This window comes from Dermacentor silvarum, chromosome 6, assembly GCF_013339745.2.
Source record: "Dermacentor silvarum isolate Dsil-2018 chromosome 6, BIME_Dsil_1.4, whole genome shotgun sequence".
Lineage (NCBI taxonomy): Eukaryota > Metazoa > Arthropoda > Arachnida > Ixodida > Ixodidae > Dermacentor > Dermacentor silvarum.
Window position 1 is genome coordinate 98,515,103 of NC_051159.1, and position 19,369 is coordinate 98,534,471.

The 19,369-nt window shown below is 50.9% G+C and overlaps 1 protein-coding gene across 1 annotated transcript in view; it reads left to right on the forward strand.

The window, feature by feature from the left end:
• The window catches only part of LOC119455743 (neurofilament heavy polypeptide-like), a 30,233-nt gene extending 24,039 nt beyond the window's left edge, over positions 1-6,194 (forward strand). The window contains 3 exon segments of the mRNA XM_049669233.1: positions 1,334-3,238; positions 3,240-3,759; positions 5,820-6,194. Of these exon segments, the coding sequence (XP_049525190.1) occupies positions 1,334-3,238; positions 3,240-3,759; positions 5,820-6,034 (2,640 nt within the window). The 3' untranslated portion in view covers positions 6,035-6,194.
• Positions 6,195-19,369: the final 13,175 nt, after the last annotated feature.

Consider the following 19,369-nt stretch of genomic DNA (forward strand, 5'->3'; position numbering starts at 1 on the left):
ATCGTAGTTTTGGCACGTAAAACCCCAGCTTAATTTCTAATTTATTTTTGAATTTTATGGTGCATGAAGAGGTAGCGTCACAAACCACAATGAGTCATCGAATTTACGAAGCTGCGGATGTGCAAGCACTGAGTGTTTAGCGTCAGTGTCAAGGTAGTCAATCGCCCGAGACCGACGATTAACAAATACACGGCCCGCGAAGCTCTAGTGTCGCGACCTTAAATTTGCGCGCTTTCTCCTCGTACATAGCTAAGTTGCGTAGGCCTATAGTACAGCCGAGGTCTCCCCCGAAAACCTTACAGTGAGGCCCAGAAAGGGAGTGCTTTATGTCCGGCGCGGTGCTCTACAGTCAGGAGCTCTCAAGCCTTCAGTACGCCTGCATCGACATAACGTGACCTTTGTGCTTCCCTGCCTCGGCTTGGAGTATTCCAGCATCTGCCGCTGCTGCCACTGCGGGAAGCGTCTGAGGCTATACTGCCACTATAATAATAAGTCTAACTTAGGAGTGTTCGAACTTGCTTAAAAAAAAAAAAACGATACTTCTTTACGTTACATGATACCTGCATGTAAGGCCGTACACAACAGGGACGTACGGCAAACATCATCATAATCATCATAGCCATCATCATCATCCGCCTATTTTTATTTCCACTGCAGGACGAAAGCCTCTCCCTGCGATCTCCAATCACCCCTGTCTTGCACTAGCTGATTCGAACTTGCGCCTAAATGTTTCCTAATTTGCCGGCGCAAGTTGGCGGTAAACTTAGGAGCTTATAAATGAGAAACAACAGCTTTCTGCTATCGGCTCTCCTGGAGCATAAATAATTCGGAAAAGTCCTCACCGGCATCGACTTCTTCCGCTCGAGACTCCGATGAGCGTTGTTATCCTTATATTCGAGCTAAAGCGAATATTCAACAATTTCTACTAGTGCATTCTCGAACCGAATACTAGTCGAATAGCCCTTGCTCTTTGATTGGTATTTAAAATTTCGAGCATTTGCACACCCCATAGAGCTCAAAAGTATTACTTTTAATTTCAATATAGTGATATCGCAGGTCAAAAAAAGATTGGATAAAAATTGGAAAGACAATTCTAATGAAATTATGTAAAAAATTGAATCTTCGTATTACCTAAGTCAAATAGGTAACCGGTGGATGGGTCCGGCAGAGCGACAACAATTGCGCTTACAGTTATTTACTTTGGTGTTGGTAAGACCATCATCTGTAACTAATATGATTACCGGGATATTGCTCTTTATGGCTAATACAGATACCATATCCTTCCGCGGAAAAACCAGTCGTCTAACCAGTCTGGTCGTCTTCGTTCTCGCAGGCTGCTACCGAAGGTGCTTCGACAGCCAAGCAGCAGGGAAAGCATGAAGCAGCTGCTCACGGGAAGGACACTGCCGAAGAAGCCAAGGCACAGCAGCCTGGTTCCCCGACGAAGGCTCCGGTCCAGCCTTCGGCTCCGGCTAGCGACGCAGCCAAGCCTGCAGACCAGCAGTCCTCAAAGAAACCGACAGTCCTTGACACCGCCAAGGAGGACGTTCTGGGTGTGCTGGAATCCGTGAAAAAGAACGTGGGAGCCGCCAAGGAGGCGTTCTTCGAAAATCCCGCCAAGACCGAACAGAGCAAACCGCCATCGAGTCCGACTAAAACGACGGCTGGCTCCCCTGAGCAGGCGGAACCGACCAAGACGTCGGAAGCCAAGACACCAGAAGCTAAGGGGGGTAGCTTCCTCACGAAGCTCGGGCTCTCGAAGTCGGAAGAGGACAAGCAGAAGGCCAAGGAAGACGCCACTTCCAAGCCCGCCGATGGAGGAAAGAAAGAAAGCGGCGCCTTCCTTCCGGAGCTTGGCAAGCCCGCACTGGAGACTGTGCAGCGACAATCCGAGCCGCCCAAGAGTGCAGGAGAGAAAGAGGTCACTGCTGAAACGCCTCCCTCGGTGCCTGGCGCTGGAGCAGCGGAAGCTGGGGCAGGAAAGGACAAAGCTCTCGGGGCTCTCGATGCGGGCAAACTAAAGCCGCAGGAGCTCCTGACCGTCGGGAAGGCAGCCGCGGAGGAGTTGAAGCAGAAGACTGAACAGGCTAGCGAAGCGGCCAAACAAGCGAAGCAAGCGGCAGACGCTGCTCTGCAAAAAGCTGGCGAGCTGAAAGATGCTGCCGTGAAGGCGGCGAGTGTGGGAAAGGAGAAAGTAGCGTCGCTCGCTCAGCAGGCACAGAAGTCGGCGGCCGGCGCCACTGACTCCGTGGAAAAGAAAGGCGAGGAAGCCGTGCAGAAAGGAAAAACCGAAGCCGACGCTATTTCTCAAAAGTCTCAAGAGGCTGCCTCCGCGGCGAAGTCAAAAGCTGAGGAGCTTAAGGAATCTGCTGCCGCTGCCGGGAAGGATGCCGCAGCTGCGACAGCTGCAGGCGTAGAGGCAGTAAAAAAGGCATCTCAGGAGGCCGTAGCCTCCGCAACCGACAAGGTTGCTTCGGCAACAGAGAAGGCGAAGCAGACGCTGAGATCTGAGGCAGAAAAGGTCGAACCGGCTGTTAAGCAAGCGTCTGAATCTGCCAAGGAGAGAGCACAGGAAGCTACTGACGCGCTGAAGTCCGGCGCCGAGTCCATGAAGGAAAAATCCCAGCAGGCGGCCAGTGCTGTTCGTGAAACTTCCAAGAGCGTCTCCGAGAGCGCTGCCAGCGCCGCGAAGGCCGTTCCCGAGCTTCTCAAGGATACCGCACAGGAAGTGCACGACAAAGGCAAGGAGAAAATAGAATCGCTTCTGCAGCAGGGAAAGCAGGAGGAACCGACCACTGCCTCGAGCCCAGCAGAGCAAAAATCGTCCGAAGCCGTCGCCTCAGGAAAAGCTCAGTCCGAATCTGCAAGTCAGCAAGCGAAGCCCCAGCTTCCAGAAGAGCCGAGGCAATCCGAAGCGAACCCTCTCGACGCCGCAGCCACGAAACATATGGTCTACACCGCCATTGTCGACGTCAACGCGGCGGCCGCTGGCGAAAGCGCACTCTCCGCTAAGAGCGGCGTGAAGAAGAGCGGCGGGGAAGTCGAAGACGGCACGGCCGAACTGTGCTTCAACAAGCCTACCAAGGACGGGCCGCAGGAGACTGTGGAGCCGCCGAAGGCGGTGCCCCAGGAGGTGCTCGATTCCGCCAAGTCCGAAGCCGAGATTCTCGTCGAGCGTGTCATATCTTCCGTCGTCGGAGCCTCGGAATCGTTGAAGCACTCGGCGGACGACGCTGCCCTACAGCGAGAAGGACCGACTCGAAAAGCTCAAGGAGAAGGCGCAGCAGGAGTTCGCGTTGTGCCAGGAGAAGGCCCACCACCTGCTCAGTGGCGTCACTTCCGCCGTCTCGACCGCAGCCAGTTCCGTCGTGGCAAAGTCGGCGGAGATATACGACGCGACCAAGAGCAAAGCTCACGACCTATCAGAACAGGTCACGGTGAAGGCGTCAGGCACTGCCGAATCCTTGAAGCACGGCATGCACGCGCTACAAGAGCATGCCGGAGAGTTTCCGCAGCTGATCATGCACACCTCCAAGTCACACGGCCAGTCCGGCGAGGCGACCACTGGCGGCAGTGTCTCCGAGGCCCCCCGCGAGCAGGCGCCGCTGCTCCAAGCAGACCCCCAGCAAGAAAGGCCCGGCGAAAGGTTAAGTCCGAGCCCTAAACCGGAAGATATTGAATCGGCAGTTGTCAAAATTCAGGCTGGCGTGCGGGGTTACCTCACCAGGAAGAACCTGCAATACCGAACGCAACAAGATGGTAAGGCGCTCGAGTTATCTTAAATCCATACCGCGCTGTTGCACAGAATGATTGAAGTAAGTATACTGCGCCGACAAGCAACTGGGATTGGACTGTGTATTGTTGCGTAAAAACGAAATACCATCTTGATGCGTTAGCATTGTACAGGACAGTCGCCGGCCTTCCTGACAGGCGCCGATGCGGAATTCAGAGCGGGAGATGGAGTTGCCGCTAACCAACAGGAGTAGAGTGGCGTTTCAGGAACGACAGTGGCGTATTTAAAGCCCACGCTCCCACATATTCTTCAGGCCATAACGCAGTAAACCGGTCTTTATAAAGACCGGGCCAGAGTCTGGTCCGTATACAGCAGTCTTTTTTTTTTTTTTTTTGTCTTGCTGCTTAACTATCGACATAGTATGGAAGTATACCACACATCATATCAACACCATACGAAACGAATGTAAACATCGCACAGAGTGGATGGAAAACAAAGAAAAAAAGAGCTCACGCGTAGCCATGTATGATAAAGGAGGATGCTATGCAGATTTCGGCGAGTAATCATAGAATGATATAGGGAGGAACAATGATGACGGATTAGAGTCGCTCAAGGTGTAGCACGGCGAAAGACTGCGCGTTCGTCCAATCCGGCTTTTGCAAATGATTCACCAGCATGGCTTTTGTGACGTCACATGCAAGCCAATCTCACCAACTCCGCGCAGTTAAAAGCTATGGGTCGCGTTAGCCAACCAGAGGAGAGAATTGAATGAAGGGCAACTCCATTGTCTGCCTCTGATCGCCCACCTGATTTGAAGCTTCCCAGAACGACTGGTAGCCTACAATGGGCGGGCCGTCCCGTCTTCGCTGTAACACGCAACCGACTGTCGTTACTGATTAGCTAACATGAGCCCTCTATAGGTGCTCTTCAAAGGACTTCAGGTGGTCAAAATTAATACGGAGTCCCCCAAAATACGGCGCGCCTCATAGTAAGATCTTGGTTTTAGCATGTAAAACCTCCAGAAAAACATGCCCCTTTTTTGCGAAAGAAATTATATGGACACTCCAGGCGAATTTTCGCCGTCAGCATCGCCGTCGCCGGAATGTTCTGGATATATATGTTTAGATATATTTAAATGAATTAACAAATAAAGCTGCCCGGCTGCCATATTCGAACAAATGACCTCTGACGCAGAAGCCCGATGATCCTCTAAACCTTAGAACACAGAAGATTGCCTCAGCAGATGGAATAAAACACTCTTAAGAGTTTCCCGCTTGCTAGAGACTTTTCTCATAGCTGCCAGAGTGCTGTTTCTTCTGCGTATCAGGAATTGCCTTTGTGTGCTGCGTCGGGCCAATATATCGCACCCTGCGTATACTTTGAACGCCGTTCTAGAAGTTGTTGTTATTGCTGCTGCTGCTGCCCATCCAATGTGTGCCTCATAGCCACTATGGGGGATTTGCCAAGAAATTGGTCGGTTATTCCAAGTTGGAACCACAAGTAAACTTTCAGGCTGCTATAAGAGTTAAATTACATGTTACAATGAAAGCAATAGTATATGAAGAACCAATAATCATTCATTGAAAATTAAGCACCCACACAGACAATGGAACATATGCAAATTTATCAGGGCATTTGGTTGGACTCCATGAAAACTTTTTGGACGGAGAAAACATACCTGTAGCTAATTCCCCGAGGAGAGGAATCCTCTGGTAAAGAGGATTCCCGAACAAAATAGTCCAGGCACAACGCTAAACTTTGATATATCGCTGTGAGTGCTTCGCCCGAAGGGCGAAACTGCCATTTTCTTTTTTTACGTGATCCCTAATCTTCACTCTACACTGCGCGTGTGGTGTTAGAACGACGGAGTACATTCTATAGACCTTATAGACATAGTATACCCGAACTCCACTATGTTATATATTCAGGGGACGAATAGTTAATTTGTTTTCTTCTGTCTAGCATTCGGCAAGTGATCGCTCATTGAACTGTCCTCGCCAGACGATGCTTCGTCCAATCCACCGGCTTTCCTTCTATGCGTTCTGGTGGGCGAACGTTTTAATTTCTGCGCCGCACTTTCTTGCAGGCGAGACCTCGCAAACGACGGGAAACTCGTGCGAGACTGATCCGTCGGCGGCGGCGGCGGCAGCGACAAACGGCAGCGAGCCATCAGACACTGAAGCGGCGGCGACCAAAATTCAGGCCGCTTTCCGGGGCTACATGGTCCGCAAGGAACTCAAACCCGACAACGGACCTGGAAGTGGCGCCGTGCACAGGGAGGATCTGGTCGAGTCCCGCTAGTCCCCCACTAGAGCGGCGCTGGCGGCAGCTCGCTGTGTGCGCAGCTCAAAATCTCTCTCGAAACGCGATCGGAAAGCCGAGACAAGTGCCTTCTAACACTATGTTCCTTCGCTATTATCTCAAGAGCGCGTGGAAAAGAAAATGAAATGTGCAGAGAGTCTATATGTTATATAGTGCGTGCTTGTGTTTTGAATGTACAGAGTTTAGAGAGAGTTGTTTTGTCTCCTTTCGACCAGGCGTTCTTGCCGTTCGCGGCACGGACGCTTCGGGCATAGACCATTTTAGTTTCCGTTCGTGGGGGCGTTGTTATCTTGGCGTATAGGAGTCATTTTCCTCGCACACTTCTTCGAATACCTGTACGACTGCTTCGCCGTTTGCGAAGTGTCTGTAACGTGCTGTGTGTTGGGCAACGCGGGCAGAAAGGCTTTCGTATCAACAATATGACGACACCCCATATACCTTGTGGTAAAATGGTCTATGCAATGATTCCGAGTCTGACAGCCATGTGGCGTCGGCTCCGAAGTCACCATTGTTCTTTATTTTGTACACGGCCGATGTTCAGGCGCGTTTTATGTTATTATATGACAAACATTTATAAGTTATAATTTCTCAGTAGACGGCTCCGGGATGGCTTCAAGCGTTAACCGGAAAGGCATGCATGCACTGCCTGTAGATTTTACAAGTGTCCGCGCGGATTTGTCGCCTTCTACCGGCGGTTGTAGGAAGTGTATGTGCGTTATACGTCGCGCTACTTTCAGCAGAGGAAAGTTTCGCGACCGTGTGTGCCTTATATTGTCACTTGTTACGACGAAGACGTGAGTGTGAAAAGAGTAAAAGTTTTTACCGGCGCTTTCCTTTCTCTTATTTCGCAATAAACGTTGAAGAGTAATTAACGTGGCACTGTCTTCTGCCTCCTTGGACACCATTCCTTTTTCACAAAACTTGGTGCAGCTGGTGGGACGTAAACATAGTGCTGAGAGAAAGTGACAAACTTTATTTTACAAACGGCTCTCACTCTCTCTTAGCCGCACGCGTTGAAGATTTTACCATTTGACTTAAAACCTGGGTCTGCCGCGTGAGACGCGAACATTGTACTGTGAAGCTGCGGCGTCCCTCGGCGTAACCGCGCGAACGCGCTCGTTTCACTGCTCGCGCGTTCGTCGTCGTCCTCCACAGCTGGCTCCGATGCCGCTCATCATGCCAACGTTCCCATACTGTCCCTCGCTTTGCGAAGGCGCTGGCGGCACTGGCCCACTGCCACAGTCGGTGCGGTGATTTCGGTCTGAAATTGTTTGCCTCGATATACAGTCTAACCCGGATATATCGAATCTGAAGAGGATCACAAATAGTTCGATATATATATATATATATATATATATATATATATATATATATATATATATATATATATATATAGGTCATTCGATAAAATAAAAGATTTTATGCAAAAATTTGCCGAGGGGATTTCACAGCTGTTCGTTATACGCAGTAATTCGTTATATGTGTGGGTTCGATATATCCGGGTACGACTGTATCGCGAAATGAAAACACTTGTACAGCTGCGCTATAATTTCGCATTAGGGAGTATCGTAATCGTCGGGACATTTTTTTCTTCTTCTTTCATCGTAGCTAAAGAATGTTGTACGAATGGGTGGGTATCCCTCGTCACGGAGGGACTGCATAGGGTTGATAGTCCGCTTGGAACGACGTAACGCAGACCTCGGTGGCTCAGTGGATATGGTGCTGTGCTTCGTGAGGTCGCGGGTTCGATTCCCGGCCTGCCTTTCAATAGTAGCGGAAAGCAAAAGAACGCTCGTGTAGCGCGCTTTGGGTGCATCGTGTAAAAGAACACCAGGTGATCAGAATTAAAGCGGAGCCCGCCACCACGGAGTGCCTCACGCTGCAGTTTCTGTGCGTTAAACACGTGAATTTTAACGACGTCGTAGGAGGGGCTGGTAAAGTGAGCAGGCTGGCCATAGCGGAGGCCAGTACCACTCGGACCATGGGCTCCTGTATGCATGTCTACCGTATATACATGGGTAAGTTGTTGTGGCCTCAAATCATGGCTCATACTTACGAGGTGGATTGGCCACATTGGACCTAATGAAAATAACACGCAACAAACACAAATAAAGAAGGCAATAATCAAAAAGGAAAATTGCGTAACGTGACAAATTTTTGTTAATAAAAAAAATTGAACATACCTGTTCCTAGCAGCGTAACCTTTCGGACGCTTCAATGAACTTATGCATGAGCTGCTGTCGTCTAATCTATATCGGGTACCCGACTGATATGCGCCAAAAGGACAATAGGTTTGATGACGAAGCCTATAGAATGCTCGTTGGAAGTGCAAGGAGCGTTCTAGGGAGTTAGCGGAGGCAGGAAATAAATAAAAAAAAAGATCAGTCATTGCTGGGTGAGTTCATAGCAGGCATACGCAGCACTACTACACTGTTTCTTCAGTCTAACGTTTAGTATCAAAAGAATATACTCAAATTGGTTCTATCACTGTGATAGGACCAAGTGCGCGCCGTTTCGCTCATCTTATGACTGATAGGACGAGCCAAAATGAACTGGCGAAAACTTTTCTTTTTTGACTGCGAGTGGCGTCTATGCATGTATTTTTGAGGCCACAACAGTCAATACTGTTCGTGACGGATGAGTACAATGTTGTGTTGCATCGCAAAAAAAAAAAAAAAGTTCTTCGTGAGAAAATGGCAGCTCCTGCTGAGAGAGACCGCTGTTGTTGCTGTGGAAGAGTTCAGAGCTGGAGGAATCGCTGTGTGTGCGTGTGTGTGTGCGTCCCCCCACCCCCCCCCCCCCTCTCTCTCTCTCTCTTTTTTTTTTTTTTTTTTTTACCTGAGAGCCGAAGGGAACCGTTGTGTGAGCATGAAACTAAACACGGGACACACACACACGAGCGCATCCGCCCCTGGCTGAACATCCTGCAGCGCAAAATGCGTGCATGGCTTTATCGTGTAGGCCGGAAGGCTCACGTATATTACTGAACGCTGGAATGAGTTATCTTGCGCTGGTAACCTTACTCCGCGTGCTTGAGGCAAATAGCCTGGCAGCAAGCGGCACACACTGTAGTGAGGAAACGGCGTTATCTTGGGGCGATCGCAAATGCTTTCGCCGGAGTCAAACACAGTTGCTGGGAGCGCCGTAGAGTATGTGGTGACAGTGAATAATCTCGAACACAAGGTTCTCTCGATATCGATCTCGGTAAGCTCGTCGACTGGATTTCGGTGGAAAATTATTTCTTACTGGTGATGTAGGACAAGCCGCGGGGTTGCGGAACCACACACGTGCGCGAAGCGTGCATGTAACGCCAAGTTGACACGCATCGACCGCGATGTGAGTCTACGCAGGTGAGCACAGACTGGTCAGTGTGCACGTTTTCGTATCACTGGCGTAGCCGGTGAATTTTGGAGAGTTAACCGCGTTATGGGGTGGCTAACCACACAACGCCCAAACAGTATATTCCGCATGAAATAAAATTAGAACAATGCTGTGTCACCTTTACTTCTGGCCATTTCCCGACATTCGTACGCTCCCCCTCTAAAAAAAACATTAAATATGTTATTCGAGTTAGATTATAATTAATATAGTAGTTAACTTACCAGTAATTGGTTTGCTCAGTTATCCACAATGAAACCTTTGCTCCACCGTGTCAGAAAAATTACTGATGGACTTTGTGTACAGACAGACAGACAAGAAACTTTATTTTGTCCTAAGCGACTACTTTGTCGTAGTCGCGGGCCGCACCTGCACCGGGGGTGGAAGACCGTGATCTTCAGCCCTTTCGCAGGCCCTTTGGACAGCCCGAAGCTGGACTTGAAGGTCGCCGCTCTTGACGGCTTCTTCCCAGTCTTCTTGCCTGTTGAAAGGCGAGTGGTGTAATGCTGAACATTGCCACAGCATGTGGTTAAAGGTGGACCTTTCCTCGCCGCAGTCGGGGCAGCGGGGATCCACACCCGGATCGTAGTGGCTCAGCCTGGATCGAGACGGAAATGAGCCCGTCTGCAGCATTCTCAACACCCAGGCCTGGGGTCTGCATATATATATATATATATATATATATATATATATATATATATATATATATAACATGTGGTCTGTCTATATATAATATAAGCTACGCTTAGTCTGATACTTCAAAATAATAATTTAAGCACTGGAAACATCACGCAAAGCCTGTACTAGCATTTTTGTTACGTTGGAGCGAGTGTCGAGTTGTGGGTATTTCAACAAAACAATTATACTAATTATTATTACGCTAATCACTTTTAGGAGGAAGATTTAATAGCTCTAGGCCAATTCCGCATGCTAAACGCGGAAATACCTTTATTAGAGCCGCTGGGCAGATTTGAATGAAATAGTGTTGCATTTGAGGGAGAAAGGTAAATTCTATAGTGACTCTATGAAGCAGAATTCTGATTTAGGGCTCAAGCTTTTTTTTTTCTTTTTTTTTTGTACAATTCCCGAAAATTTGTAAGTTTGAAGAAACTGAAGCACGAAGCTTGCAAATTCGTAACTCTGCATCAAAAACAGATATAGGAGTTCTGTAAACAGCATCTGTTACTAAAGTGGACAAAATTTCATATACTAATTTACAACTTGCTTGAAATTGTTACAGCGTTTACGAGGATTTTGCAAAAGTCCTACTCATAAATTATTTCCATATTTGTGAACGGGGTATAATACGTAAACTTTGTCCGTTTAAGATGTCCTATCAGGTGCAGTCTACAGAATTATATCCTTTTTCATTGCTGAGTTACGGAGTTCTAAACTTGACGAGCTTTTTTTTTCTTAATTTTGCAATTTGAACAATTTTTGTAGAAAAAATGGCATAAAAATTCCAATTGTTCAGGTCACCACATGTTAACTTTGCCTTTTAAACGCAATAAACCTCATCAGAACTCGTTCAGTGGTTACCGAGATTAACGATTCCTCTGTTCTCATAGGAGCTCCCGAGATAAAGGTTCGCTTGACGTTTGTCTTCTTTTATTTTGTAACGAGAGCTACATTGGCCGTATTCTCGCCGTTTCGCTGTGGCCAGTGGCCGCACCGCGAGCTGAGCCGTTGCCTAGGAACCGCCGCAGCTGGCAGCGCCGCTCGCCGCGCTATCTGGCATGACACCAGAGGAGGAGCCGGTGAAACCGCATTGCAACAACAGTGGAGTCGCTGTGGCCGGCGGCGGCACCGCGATCTGAGCCGTTGCCTAGTAACCGCAGCTTGCAGCGCCGCTCGCCGCGCCCTCTGGCATGACGTCAGAGGACGAGCCGGTTAAAGCCCGTTGCAACAACAGAGGTGGATATAATCTCGACCCACCCGGTCGAGATTATATCACTGCGCAGCTCGCTCGTATCACCGACGTCAAAAACAGCGGTGACAATTAAAACACCAACTACGCTTGGCTGCCGCCATTGCCGCCGCGCGCGCCGGCTGAAGCAAAATAAAAAGAAATGAGGAGGATATGACGGTTTAAGTCAAGTGACTTCCTCCGTACTCCGCTTTTCAGGCGAGAGCAGTCCGGGCTGCTCTCGGCGCAGCGAAACTGCTCTTGTTTACCACTGGATGACGGCTCTCCCACTCCTGTTCGACCACTGAAACACGTCGCCTCTGGAACGAGCACTCTCAGTGTGCTTTTGAGTGCTCTTGTTCTCCCTGTAGAATTCGCCATTAGGCGCCCGTTCCTGTGGCGAGAGTCTGCGTCAGTGGCGTAACCGAGCGAACGAGCACAGCGAAAGATGCAAGCGAACGCGGATCGCAGCGGGGAATGAAAGACGCGAGGAGTAGAGCGGAAAGGAGGGTGCACCGGAAACATGAGACGGAAAGCGGAGGGCATGGCGAAAGCGTGAGAAGAAAAGTGCAGTGCGGCGACGATGTCTATGAGATGGCCTCAGAGTAGAGCGCGTCGTCTGGCATATTTGTCGGCGGCGGCGGCTGAGAATCGCGCCCACGCGTCACCCACGCGCTGGCTCTCGCGATCTCCAGATTGGCGATGTAGTTGCGCCACACTTAGTTCTGTTTTCAACGTGCCATTATGCGCCCCAGCCAATATATCGCGAAATAAAAACACGTATGCAGCTGCGCTCAAATTTCGCATTGGAGTATCGTAATCGTTGGTGAACTTTTTTTTAACGCTTTACATCGGACATAATATTCAAGTGGCTTTCCAAGTGTGCTAGATTTGAAATAGTGCTAGACTTGAAAACGGACGCCGTGGCAGAGAATATAATTGGCATAATGTATCCGACATCGTTGAGCATCCCTAAGAAGCGCCTTACACCTGTTAAGACCACTATAGCCTGTTTAACACCCTCTACACTCGTATCTGACGTTCTTGTTGGGAGTTCACCGCACAGGAGTCCACATTCTGTAAGCTTGACAAAACTCACAGATGAATTGAAAATTTTTAATTCGTACTTCAGCTGTGCACTTTTTGTGATTCTTAAGATGCAAAAACTGTGGTGCAACCAAATTTTCCATGAATAGAATTAATTGGCGACTGAAGGGGTTAATCATACACAAAACAATAGTAACGGACGCAGACAGCTTCACGTTGTCCTGGCGTGCTCTCATCGTGGTTTAGACTCTGCTATCAATCACATTCACTGGCGAACAATTTAATCACACACAAAAGTCACCAACGCACACAGCTCAACGTGCTCTGGAATGTGACATTGGGTATATGTGCCGCTTTTCCACGAACATCTTTGACGCCAACTTAATTGGGTCACTTGGTATATGTGTCACCGGGTATGCGTCATGTTTCAATAAACCTATTTGACGCCACTATTTGGGGCACTGGTTATGTGTCACGCTTCAAAAAAAAAAGATCCTTTAATAATTCTTCGGTGCTGGGCGGAGTAGAACCTGCCTCATTTATATTCAGACAATCTTAAGAGTGCAGGATAGGAATAAACTTTATATGTCCAACGGATATGGCTGTTGGTGCCCGGGGCTAGGCTGCCAGGGGTCCATCGCCGGAGAAAAATCTTCCGAGATCCTCGGCAATAGCCCTGGCCCGCTGGACGGCCCACTCCTGGTCCTCGGGTGCCTCGCTGAGGAGGGCGGCTTGCCATCTCACAGCGAGGCGCCCGCCTTCAGAGGGTCCTGCTGTTGTCTTCTGCCTTCCTCTTGGTGCTTCTTGCTCATGGCGTTGACATTCCCAAAGCATATGGGCCATATCAGCCCGTTCGTGCTCGCACCAGGGGCAGCCGGGCGATGGGTGCCGCGCGGACCACAGGCGGTGCAGGAGGTAGGGGTTGGTGAAAGTACCTGTCTGCAACCGCCTCAGGTCGACTGCCTGGGACCTGTCCAGCCGCCCGTGGGGTTGTGGATATTTCTTACGTTCTTTCTTGTAGTGACCAAGAACCTCGCGGTACGAGGCCGGAAACTCCTCGATATCGCGGTTGGCGTCCCCGTGGCCCCCAGCTCCGTGCGCCGCGATTTGGGTTGTGTTGGTAACTCCTCCGTTGGGGTCCCGCACAACAACGGCGGCGGCTGCCCTCTGGAGGATCGCGTCGCGGCGGGTAAGCTGCCTCGCGACGAGATGGGCGCGCTCGTTGTGGTTGGGCGGGATGCCGGTGTGTCTTCGGCCGTTGGTATTGTGTTGTCGTTGTTGTCGCGGCTGTTGTTTTTGGTCGTGCCAAGCTCCCCGACGTGCGCGGGGAACCATTTGAGGGCCTTGTTCGTAATCGTGCCGGACACGAAGTCCCCGGCTCTGGCGTTGAGCATGCGCGCCACATCCGCGGACACCCAACCTTCGGTGTAGTTCCGGATAGCTGATTTGGAGTCGCTAATGATCAGGCTATCCTCCGTACTTCCGTGGAGTACCGCGAGGGCTATGGTCATCTCCTCCGCTGCTTCGGCCGACGGCAGCTTCGCTGATGCCGTGACTCGTATCCTTCCCTTCGTATCTACGACCGCCATGGAGAAGGCGGGCGCCGACGCCGTCGGCCGGCCGTGTCGTTGATGTTGCCGCTTTTGCTGCTGCCGTTTTTGTCGTAGTAGTAGTAGTGATAGTGGTGTTGGCATCCCCGGTTCGTCTCGCACATTATGTTGTAGTAGCGGTGGTGGTCGTCGTCCCTCGTCGCCATCAACGTTAACGGCGGGCCGCGGGTACCTGGCTGTATCGACGAAGAGGTCCTGCCTTCTCGTATTCCGTGTTCCTCGAGGATTGCTACCGCCCTGCGTTTACATCGTTGCACGTCATGGAAACACTTTTACCGGAAGTCAGGGACGCCATACAGACGGAAAACATGCCGAAGAACATGCGCCGTGTGCATGTTCTTCGGCATGTTTTCCGTGGGTATGGCGTCCCTGACTTCCGGTAAAAATGTTTCCTTCAGTCCCCGTGCCTCGTGATATCTGTATCGATATGGTAATCAAAGCCTGTCACGATTCACTCGACGCCGGCCCTTATCGCCGCGCACACTCTGTACTCTTCTGTTCTCTTCTGCACTCTTAACACTCTTTCCCTTATTAACTTTAAATACGAGCACTGAATAAACCAAGGCGTCTTTTCCCTGGTCGGAACTGGCCCGTGCGTGTCATTCCTAGATCAACGACGAAACAATATCGAATCCCGAGCAGGTCGAGGATTCGTCTTCCCGTTCTGGTGCCCGACAGCCTCTCCAGCTGCGCGATTCTCTGCGCCTCGGCGACCTCCTCGAGCGTGTTGTGTACGCCCAGCTCGAGGAGCCTGAGGGTTGGCGTGCACTGGGGTACCCCCAGGGCGGTCTTGAACGCCCTGCGGATCGCCACGTTCAGCTTGTCGGTTTCGCTCCTGTTCCAGTCAGCGTACGCGGCGACGTACGATATGTGGCTCAGCGCGTACGCCTGTATCATCCTCGTCACGTTGTGTTCCTTCATTCCTTTCCTATTGTTCGCGACCCGCCGCACGAGGTGCGTGGCGGCGGCCACTTTCTTCTGCAGTCGGGCAACCAGCTCGCGGTTGGCACCGTTCTCTTCCAGCCACAGGCCGAGCACTCGCAACTTGGACACCGTTGGTATTCGGGTCCCCTCCCTCGTCGTGACGCGGACGCCCAAACGACGAGCGTCGAGCACGCCCTGCGGGAGGGGTCCTTTCTTGCGCGGTCTGTGGAGTAGGATCTCCGACTTCTCGGGTGAGCAGACGAGTCCCGTGTCTTCAAGGTGCCGCTCCACCTCTCGGACGGCCCGCTGCAGCCTGTCTTCCATTTCGCCGACGCTCGTGTTCTCCGTGGTCCACACCGTCACGTCATCTGCGTAGATCGTGTGATTGATGCCCTCTATCGCATCGAGACGCTCCGGCAGGCCGATCATGACGAGGTTGAAAAGCATAGGGGAGAGTACGGAGCCCTGCGGCGTTTCCGCACCGTCCATTAGGACCGTTCGCGGCGTGGCCCCGTCGATCTTGACCGTCGCTTCGCGACCATTCGGGAAACTGCTGACATATCGGTGGAACCTCGCCCCGAGATCGAGTCGGCTGATCTTGTCCAATATGGCCAGGTGCTTCACCGTGTCGAAGGCGCTCTTGAGGTCTAGCCCGAGTAAGGCGCGCACGTGCGTGCTCGGAGCGTTCACGACCTGTTCCTTGATCTGCAGCATGGCGTCCTGCGTGGAAAGTCCCTTCGGGAAACCGATGATGTGGGTGCCGAAGGCGTCCTGCTTCTCAAGGAGCGTCGTCACCCTGTTGAGGCAGGCATGCTCCATCACTTTCCCGACGCAGGACGTGAGGGAGATCGGCCTCATGTTTCGGACCTCTAGCGGTTTGCCCGGCTTTGGTATGAGTACAACGTCCGCGGACTTCCACTCTTGCGGAATTCGGCCCTCCTTCCAGCACGAGTTGATGTACTCGCAGAGCTTCTCGGTGGCGTCGTCGTTCAGGTTCCTAAGGATTTTGTTGGTGATCCTGTCAGGACCAGGCGCCGATTTGGTCTTCAATAGCTGGAGGACTGCTCTAATTTCCTGCACGGAAAAGTACGCGTCCAGCTCCTCGTTGGGAGCCCCGCGATACTCGGGGTGACTCTTCCCTTCCGGTCGAGCGAGGTGCGTCTGCACGATCTCCTCCGCGAAGGCTTCCGGGTCGTCCTTGTACTTGTGTCGCAGCTTGGCCATCTCTGTACGGTTCGCCGTTCTGGTGCTTCCCGGGTCGAGCAGGTGCCTGGACTTACGTCAGAGACACAAATAAAACCACGCGTGGCAGGAGTCAGTATAATTCTTGAGGCGGCCTCGAAGGTGCGCACACATCACGGAGATGTGTGCCCCAGTGTCGAAGAGTGCAGACACAGTTAAATCGTCAACGTCGATCAAATGTCGATCGTCTCGTCGGCAGTACGAGGAGAGGATTTGAGGTGGACGTCGACGATGCAGCATCACCTCTAAGAGCTGCGTCATCCCTTAGTTTTCCTGTCTGAAGGCTGATAGATGAGGTCGGGCGTCGCCGTTGAAGGGAAGGAGATGACGGGCGACGTACTGGCGGCCAACGGCACTGGCGACCTCGCGGCGATCGCGGGCGACTGTACGGCGTGGCGGCGTCGAAGTTGTAAGGCTCAATTAGGCTATAGGAGCAGCGGTAGCTGGTGTCGGCGTAACTAGAAGTGGCATACCGCGTTCTCAACGACGACGACGAACGGAAATTGTTACAATATAGTGGGCGATGTGACCGATACGGCGGCAATTAAAATAAATCGGCTGATCATCAGTCCTCCATAGAGCCGGGTTACGACGGTGCGTATGCAACCGTTGTAACTAGGGCGGATGTCATGGGTGAAAGTCAGATGTCCGACAATTAAAGGGAAACTAAAGGCAAATACTAAGTCAAGCTAAAGTGATGGATTAGCGCTCGTGTATCTCTAAGGCGTCAATATTATCGCGAACAGAGCCTTAGTAATCGAGAAATTGAGGTAAATGCAGGACACGATTAGAGACTCCCCCGGGACATTCAGGTACTTCGCCGATGACGAAGGCACTCCTCATTTAAATTCTGCCGCTAATACTCAACCACTCGTTATAAAAACATCATTGTATTGTAATAAAATACAAAACAAAATGCTACTTCACCAGTTCTGTTTCAATTTTCGAAAAAAGAACTCATTGACATTACACCGTTGACAACGACGCGGGCGGTCGTGTTTTCGCTGACTCTGCGCCGCCCGCGCTTTCGCGTTTCAGTAGTTCCGTTATCGCGTAGTGCTGCGCTGGTTTGGCTGGCTCGCGAACCTCGCACAAACTGCAAGTAGCACAGAATTCCACTCCCATGTGATCACAGAATAACGAAGCGATGACGCTGGGTACCCGCCGTGGTTGCTCAGTGGCTATGGTGTTGGGCTGCCGTGAGCACAAGGTCGCGGGATCGGATCCCGGCCACGGCGGCTACATTTCAATGGGGGCGAAATGCGAAAACACCCGTGTACTTAGATTTAAGTGCATGTTAAAGAACCCCAGGTGGTCCAAATTTCCGGAGTCCCCCACTACGGCGTGCCTCATAATCAGATCGTGGTTTTGGCACGTAAAACCCCATAATTTATTTTTTTAATTTTTAATGACGCGGGATGCCTGAATGGTACGTCCAGGCCGCTTGACCAAAAGCAGCTGCAGCGGTGCATCGTACCGCCGTCTGTCGGGCCTGCGCAACTCACCGACGGCAACAAAGGGCGGTGATGGCGTATGCAACGTCACCACTTCCTGGTTGGCGTGGCGGTAGATTTTAATTGCCATAAAGGTATTCGGACCCTTCAGATGCAATTTTCTCGTAAACTAAGTCTTTTCTTTGCACTAAACAAGCGTTACGAGGTTTCTGGAATGGTATTTAAACAGTCCACGTAAACTTAGTACTTGACTTTAGTGTCCCTTTAAAGACGGCCGCAGACAGGGAAACCCAAATTCTATAGTTCCCTGCTTGCTGCACGATAGGCCGAACCAGGGGAACTGACGACACGGAGAAACCGCTGAGGTCGTCCTCGAGAGCAGCATGCAAGAGCATCACTTCGATTTCTCGACAGACAATCCGTGCAAGCTCTGGCGGAGCCGGCGGCCATGCATAGACGAGAGGCCAATTCGTTTGCGCACGAGGACATCGCAGCGGTATTTGGTAGCCGGGCAAAGCGCCGGCATTCCCGAATGAATGATGTTATCGACGGTCGTACAATTTCGGGACGCATCAACAGGTTTAAACCGTCGTCCGTGATTCCTTTCACCACGTGTCCAACCTTGTCAGCCTCCACCATGTCAATGTCGATTTTCTGACAGAGCACCAACATACGTCCTGGATGTATAGGACGTATACGGTTCCGTGGACGTCTGAGCGCGGGTGGCCAGCTCTTTCTTTGCGGCTACCTTTCGACACATGGCTTTCCCGAAATAGTCGCGCAGTTTTTTTCTTGTAGGTGTCCCAACTTCCAAGCTCCGCCTAGTGGTTCTCGAACCTTTGCCGTGCCTTTCAGATAAAACAGTACGTTCGTCATCATGGCGCTGACTCACGCGTTCATATCACGCCCGACCAATCTTCAACGTCGACATCATGCGTACCACAGAACGTTCGTGGTTCTCGTGAATGAAAAATGACGATCGTTGATGTTGCTGTTGCTGATGCGGTCTCACGCTCGCCTGGTGTTGTAGAAACGCCGAAGCGACGACCGCTGCCGAGCTTCGTTGTGCCGCGCGTCTCTTAATACCCCGCACCTCCACCAAGACATCACGGGAATCACAGGCTACGTAGAAAGGATACGAGAGTGTATTTGCGATATATACAAGGCTGTCAAAACAGTATCATTGACCAACGAAGCGTGCGTGGTGTAAGCTTTCAGGAATTTAATTGTGACGCAAGACGAATAATGACGCCAGCAGCGTCGCAAGAAGTGACGCGCACGCCTGGCTTAGTGTTTCTGTTCTTTATGTAATCGTTTTCAAAAACGCTCCGCTGGGCTTCGTATATGATAAACAAAATCATCGGTGGGAACAGAGTATACAAATTGGACACGCGCTCTTCTCCCACTTTCTAAAAAAGCGAGGTACACCGTCAAATGTATCACCTCTTTGGTTTTGAATTTGCAGTGTCTATAGTGGCATAATTTCTAGAACGCTTGCAAAAAGTGGCATGTCAAACAGGCTGTTGGCCTTTTAAATTATTTCACATTCACTATACAAAATGCGCGTTAAGAAATAGTGGGGAATGGCGAAAGAAATAGAAAAGGGGAGGGGGCCAGATGACACGCTGAGCAGTCGCCCCAGGCGGCGGGAAGCCGAGTGACGCCGGTAGTAGTAGTTAGTAGTAGCAGTAAGTAGTTAGTAGTAGTAGTAGTAGTAGTAGTAGTAGTAGTAGTAGTATAGTAGTAGTAGTAG